The 7,160-nt window shown below is 50.7% G+C and overlaps 1 protein-coding gene across 1 annotated transcript in view; it reads right to left on the bottom strand.

Moving 5' to 3' along the window:
• Positions 1 to 2,148: 2,148 nt before the first annotated feature.
• Positions 2,149 to 7,160, bottom strand: part of Myo15a (myosin XVA) — a 56,739-nt gene continuing 51,727 nt past the window's right edge. The window contains exon 65 of the mRNA XM_050163812.1: positions 2,149 to 6,449. Within this exon, the coding sequence (XP_050019769.1) occupies positions 6,348 to 6,449 (102 nt within the window). The 3' untranslated portion in view covers positions 2,149 to 6,347. The remainder of the gene's footprint in view (positions 6,450 to 7,160) is intronic.

Below are 7,160 nucleotides of genomic sequence, written 5' to 3'. Positions count from 1 at the left end.
GGCCACGAGACTCGGCACGCTCTGAGCATGCGCGCCCGTGCAGCCCCGGTCGGCAAAGGTGCCCGCGCAAGCGCACAGGCGGCCCGCTCGCCGTCCGACGCCCCTCCCCCACCCACCGAAGACTTGGCGAGAAGAGCTCTCGAGCAGTGATTCGCCTTCACGCCGCGCCGCCTCCGGGGCCGGAGGACTCCCCCGGCTGCGCCGTGCTCGCGGGGTCAACTCTGCCGCGCTGCCGCGTCAAGGCATCGTGCGGATGCCCGCAGACGCCTCAGCTTCCAGCGCACAATCCTCGGGAACCACCACAACCCAGTCCGCCCCGTGACCGCCCCCTTTGGCGCTTCCACTTTCTTAATTGGACTGCCGGCCACGCGTTGGGCAAACACAGACTGGAGTTTCCAGAGTCGGTTGGTAAATCGTGCCTGTCAATCAGCTGGTCTCCTTGGCTACTGCGTCCATCACTTAATTAGCTTCGGGCAGAAGCTTGAGGACCCCTGAAGGGTGAATAGGTGGCTAAGTCAGTGCCTGACTGGAGTTCTTAGAGGAGGAAACCCCTGTGGACTCCCGTGAAGCTTCGGAAACAGTAGGAAAGTTTTCAAATTGAGGGCTGAAACGCATCGGACCCAAACTCCGGAGCAAGTCAGGACAGCAGCAGAAGCCGGAGGCGCGCACTCGGGGCATCCCACACCCTAGTCCCCGCCGCCATCGCTCCCGGGAGCGGACGTTCCACAAGTCACGTCCCGGGACTGCCCGCCGTGCGCGCAGCCGCGGGCACGCGCGCACGGGCGTATCTTGTCTGCTGGGGGTGGATCTATGGGGCCCTGTTTTAGGGGGCGACAAAAGGGCTCACGTCTCACGGGTGCAGGTTTACCACGGATTAGCTCAAATTGGATATTCACTTCAGACACTTCAAACATTTGAACAGCGGTGTGTAAAGTGCGCCTGCCATCCCAGCACTGTGGAGACAGAGGTTGGAGAATAGCTCACAAGTTGGAGCTCAGCCTAGGCTTTGTAGCGAGGCTCTGTCTCAAAACCAACCACTACACACCCAAGCAACAAGAAAGCCTGAAGCAGAGGGCAAGGGCTGAACAAAGGTGTGGTCATGCTGGAGACCCCTCCAGCAAATAGGTTTCTGCTCCCGACCTCCCCAAGACGATATCCAGCCGCTTTGCTTGGTTCCCAATGCCCTTTCCACGCTGAGCTGCCCCCTCTTTGGTACTCGTCAGATTTTCAGACACCCCTGTCCCTCCTGCCTTTGCCCATGCCGTCACCTGTAATGCCTGTCCATCTACCGTGCCTTTCCTTAGGTTCACCTCTTGTCTGGTGTGTAAAACCATACTTCAGCTCAAAAGGTGTTTGTGAGGATGAACTGAATCAGCGGAAGGATTGCTTATAGAGGGTCTGGACCTCAGTGTCCTAATCTGTATATGGAGGGTGACAGCAGTCTCCGCAGGAAAGTGGGGACAGTGTGGTAACTTGGTAAAGCCTGTGGGGTGGGAAGCCAGGACACTGGGGATCCAAGTCACCCTCCCTCCCAAGCAGCAGGCAAATAACGGGAAATGGGACAGGCACACTGGGGATTCCTGTAACAGCTGCATGGACCCAAGTGATGAAATGAGGGTGGAAGGGCAGCTGCAGGTGGTAAGGAGTGAACTATGGGCAAGGGCAGCTGACCTGGACTCTAGTGGAATCCCGCCTGGGTTGCACTTCGTGAACACCTGGTGGGTCTCCCACTTGAGCAAAAGGCAGTTTGGCTGGGAGGTCCGAAGCTCTTTAGAAGTCCAGTTCTCTAAGCCTTTGATCTGCCTTTTACAGCTGCATGGTGGGAGCTCTTTACCCCACACCAGAACCACCTAACAAGTGACCCTCCACGGGTGTGGTGGTGCACACCTTTAAACCCAGCAGGGGTGGTAGCACAGGGGCAGATTTCTCGGAATTCAGGGCCAGCCAGGGTTACATAGTGAACTCTGCCTCAGAAAAAGAAGGGGGGAAAATGACTCTTCTATAGGTGAACTCTCCAGTTCCAGCTAACCATAGTGTTTCCTACTTGACTGTGCTCTTGAATCAGGCTCAGGTCCTGTGGGGAGAAGCAGGACTGGGTTGAACTTCACAAGCCCAACACTGCCAACACTCCAACAGCACCGTCTCAATTCTACTGACCTCTTTGGGGGATGTTAAGGACTGAATGAGTTAGTGAGTTACTGTTTGCAAGGGGCCTGGCACATAGTAAAAAATAATTTGTTTTTTGAGACAAGGTCTTGCTATATAGGTGAGGATGCCTTTGCCTCCTGTATGTGTGTTCATGTCTGCACAGTGCATAAGTGTGTAGGTACATTGCGGGCATGCATGTTCAAGGTCAACCTCAGGTGTTATTACTGGAGTGTTGCACACCATGTTTTGAGGCAGGGGCTTGGAACTTGTTAAGTCTTGTTAAGTTGACTAGGCAGGTCTGGGAATCCTGTCTCCGCCTTCCCAGCTGCAAGATTACAATTGTCCACAAAAAAACAAAAACAAACAAAAAACCCACTCGATTCTGGGGTTGAAGTCAGGTTTATCAACTGAACACTCCTGAAACTCCTAAAATTACCTTTTAAAACAATGTAGGGCAGGAGAGATGCTCAGTCAGTAAAATACCTGCCATGTAAAACAGGAAGACAGGTTCAGATTCCCCAGCAGCCATGTGAAAAGCTAGGTAGCACATGTCTGTAAGCCCAGCAGTGAGGCGTTGATGGGAGGCTTATGGAGACAGCCAAATCCCTGGAGTTCATTAGCCAGATAGCCTACTTGAATTGGTGAGCTCCAGGTTCACAACTTTAACATGGAGAGTAATCAAGGAAGACATCAACCTACAGCCTCAGGCTTCTGGCGTCCACACACACAGGCACCTGTTTTCACAAGTGCACACAGGAGTGCACATAACAGACAACAACAACAGATGTCCAACCCTAACCTCCATTTGTGTCCTATGCTGGGAATACTGATGACCAATTAGAATATCTTTGTTCCAAGCAAAACTCAGAGGGCAAGCAACCATCCAGTAAAGAAGTGGATCTGAGTGTGGACCTTCAACCACCCAGAGAGCATTCCCTTAAGAGTCCTGAGCAGAAGAGAGCTAGAGGCATGTGTCAGCCTGAAATTAGGGCAAGCCCAGTCCCTTGTTCCATAGGGGGAGGAGAGGCAGCAAAGAGGTCATTTTGGTTATTTCAGTGTCCTGAATTATGATGTGCACAGCTGCGCTTGCCTGAGCACCAAGCCTCCATGAGTTTATTACTTTGATCTTCCATGCTGCCCAGATATCCCTCCTCTATTGTCCCACATTAGGCTGGAACTTTCTGTCCTGGGCCTCACCACATCAGCCTGTGCACAGTCCTAGAACCCTGGCTAGGGGTGTTAAGGGAATGAAAAAAAGACCGGCACATATACACTAAAGCTCAGGTCAGATGGGATCACGAAGGAATATTTTTGTAATGTTAGCAGGAGAAACTATCTGATCATAAGCCTTTTATAGTTTTAGGATGAACTGACATAATTGGACCATATCCTTGCTATCACTGTGGGTCCAACACTCGGGAGGTTGGTCCTAATTCCCAGTTATATCCATTCTCATTTTAAGGAACTGTTATCACACATATGTGCTGGTAATCTATGTAACATTAAATCTGCCTAAATTGAATGCCTGTAGCCCACCCCAAATAGTTGAATGAATCTTCTGGACTCCAGGTGGTTAGAGCAGTACCCCTGAAAATGAAAGGAGTCAGGTTTGGGAGAATGTGGCCAAGCCACTGGATGAAAAGGTAGTGGCCTGGGGATATAAGTCCTGTGGCTTTTCCCCTGACAGGACTTATCTGCATGGATATGGTTCCCAGACATCTCTGAAATTTTACTCATAGTTTCAGGGTGCTGTCAATCAGTCATGGCAGAGGAGTCATGGCAGAAGGAGCTCTAGGATTCTGGTCCCCCACCCCACCCCACAGGGTTTCCCATTAGCTATGGAGTCAGTCTTGGAACTCATTCTGTAGACCAGGCTGGCCTCGGACTCACAGAGATCCACCTGCCTCTGCCTCCTGAGTGCTGGGATTAAAGGCATGAACCACCACTGCCCGGCTAGCAAGTGACTTTTGTCAGGTGTTTTTCCACCAGTAACAAAAGAATTAATTACTACAGTCAGACACCAGGGCTAAGGAACCCCAAGCCAGCTACCCAGAGCCACGGTCCTTATGGTAGTGCTGATGTGACTATGCCTTGCATAGTTCCTACCCTGCTTCTAGAGAAAGCCAGCCTCAGGCAGTAGCATGAAGTGAGAGCCTTAAGGTGAGTACATCAAAGTTCTTCCTTGACCCTCTGCAACATCCTCACTCATCAAGCCATAGTGTCCTGCTGCTTAGACATCCAAAATCTCCCCCAAATAGTCAATCCTCCATCCCCTGAGGTCATGCTGGAGTTTCACAGGCTGTAGACCAAAGACAGCCTTCCCTCAGGTCTCCCAGCTCCTTGCCTCCAGTTGTGAGGGCTGCAGATCCACTACTACTGGAAAGTTCTACCTGGCCCTTGGGATGAAATTCTGAATTCCCAAGAAGCTGGGTCCAAGCTACCCTCAAAAGTTTTTCTAATACCAGGGTCACCTGCTACTAGTAACATCATTTTAGGCCCCATGAGTTGGGACCTGTTCTTATCAATTGGCTGGTTCCACTCCTGGGATTGGCCCTGGTTCATAGTTATCCCATAAAGTAGTTCCCAGGGCCTGGCGAGGTACTGAATGGCTGAATTAGTCTCAGGCTCTTCCTCCGGTATCATGGATGCTGATGCCACGCTAGTTCCAGTTCCCAAGCCTCTGTGTCTTCTACCAGTCCCCCATCACCAGCATTTCCCATCTACACTCATTCATTGTATTTATTTTTAAATTTTATTTTTTATATGTATGTGCATTTTGTCTGTACACATGTCTGTACATCATACATGTGCCTGGTACCCATGGACAACAGACCTTGTAGAACCGGAGTTACAGATGGTTGGTTGCAAGTTGCCATGTGGTGGGTGCTAGGGGTTGAGCCCAGGTCCTATGGAAGAACAGCCAATGCTTTTAACCACTGAGGCATCTCCCCAGCATCTTTTTTTTTTTTTCCCCAGACAGGATCTCACTAAGTAGGGCTTGGTTGACCTTGAACTCAAAGTAATCCTCCTGACTCAGCCTCTGGAGTACTGAGATTACAGGTGTACCTAGCATTTTTTAAAATTTATCCTTTCATTTATATGGCAAGTATTTTCCAAGGGCCTACTCTACATTAGCCATCAATTTAGGTTAGACCCTCCTGCAAACCCAGCAGGGAACCATGGTTTCCTCTAGAACGTTGACTCCTCTCCTTTCTGTCTCTTCTTAGCAAGCTTTACTCATTCAACCATAATGTACCAATCGGAGACTTTTTCTCAGTCTTCCTAGCCCCCACCCCCTGAGCTGGAACTTCTCTACCTCCCCACTCTTGTGCCATGGGTGGTTCATCCTGTGATGGAAGCTAGGGCTGGGGCTACCAAAAGATTGTAGAGATGGCTCAGAGGTTAAGAACACTGCCTGATGTTTCAGAGGTCCTGAGTTCAATTCCCAGCAACCACATGGTGGCTCACAACCATCTGTAATGAGATCTGGTGCCCTCTTCTGGCCTGCAAGTATACATGCAAGCAGAACACTGGATATGTAATAAATAAACATATTTAAAAAAAAAAAGATTGTAGAGTGGAAGCCAAGGGTCCTTGGAGGGAGGACAGGCAGCTGTGTCTGCCGGAAATGCTGTTCACAGCAGCGAGTCTGGCATGTCTGTGTCTACCTCCTCTCTCAGACTTGCTTGCCAGCCACTGAGTGATTCCACGGAGGACACGACTGCCAAGAATACCACTTATTTGCAAAGAAATGACCAAGGGTCACAGGTCCAGGTTGATGAGGACACATGGAAGGCGGAGGTATGAAGCTGGAACAGATCTCAGTAACAAGCCCCAGAGAAACTAAAGGCAGGCCCCAAATACATCTAGATTTCCGGTATGGGGCTTCCCTGTCAAGGGTGGTAGTCAAGGCAGCGCCTGTCACCCTCTGGAGGTCCCGTTGTCCTGCTTTCCTCCTCGCTGTTTGACAGGCCAGCTTTTAAAAGTTACTTCTGCTAACGAAGCCTTGGCTGCATCAGTGATTCTGTCCCAGCAGCAGACAGGTCCTCTCGGGTTCCTGAGGTTTTTTCTCCTGTCTCCTTTGGTCTCCTCCAAGGTTCTGGCCCTTGTCTGGGGTCACTGGTCCAGAGAGGCCCAGCAACTATCCTCAGGCCACAGAGCAAATCTTCTAGCAGGAAGCAGCAAGAAGATAGGCCATGTCAGAGCAGGGTGATCTCGCTGGGGGGCAGTGTAAGCCGCTCCTCCCTGGCACTGAGCATGGTCTCCACATGGACAGCCACCACACGACACAGCTCCAGACCCTGGTGGGGGGGGGGGGGAAGAATAGTCTCTTAACCTCCATCTCCAAAACAGAAATGTAGTTGGAAAAAGAGCAGAGGTCACATGACCTACTTGAGGATCCTTGTCCCCAGTTCTCTCTGAAAGAGCTGGTGGGCCATAGGCTGGAAGGGACAGCAAGCAGGGGACAGTGCATTGGGCATAAGCTTTGCGGCTTGTGTTATGGCTTGCTTTTGAAACTTGTAGAGATCTACCTGCCTCCACCTCCCAGTTCTGGGATGAAAGGCATGCCACCATTCCTGGCCTAAGATTTTTTTTTCCCTCTGAATTGGGGTTTTTCTGTGTAGACCAGGTTGGAAGAGGCAAGGAAAGTGGACTGACTGAGAGAGAGAACCACCTGCCTCTGCCTTCTGAGTGTTGGGATTAAAGGTGTGCACCACTACTACCACTTCGAATAGTAAGTAAGATTCTAATTAAGTGCTTGTCACAGCACTGCAAGGCTGGCTAACATAGCTCCTTACAGTCAATCTTTTGCCTGTTCACAGCTTATGCCCATCTTAGCAGACATGGAAACAGGCTTAAAGGCAGCAGGAACGCTTCATAGCGCCCTTGTACAGTCTGTCAGAGACAACAATGGCACCACACTTGGAAACCACCTCCTCGTGGGAGTCATCCCGAGTTGCCTATTACATAGAGCTTTCCCAGTATGGATCAGGATTAGGTAGAGGGTTTTT

Source organism: Alexandromys fortis, unplaced genomic scaffold, assembly GCF_014885135.2.
Source record: "Alexandromys fortis isolate MF-2015 unplaced genomic scaffold, M_Fortis_MF-2015_v1.1 scaffold_149, whole genome shotgun sequence".
Taxonomy (NCBI): Eukaryota; Metazoa; Chordata; class Mammalia; order Rodentia; family Cricetidae; genus Alexandromys; species Alexandromys fortis.
The sequence above is the reverse complement of the archived record's forward strand: the minus strand, read 5'-3'. Positions and strand labels throughout refer to the sequence as shown.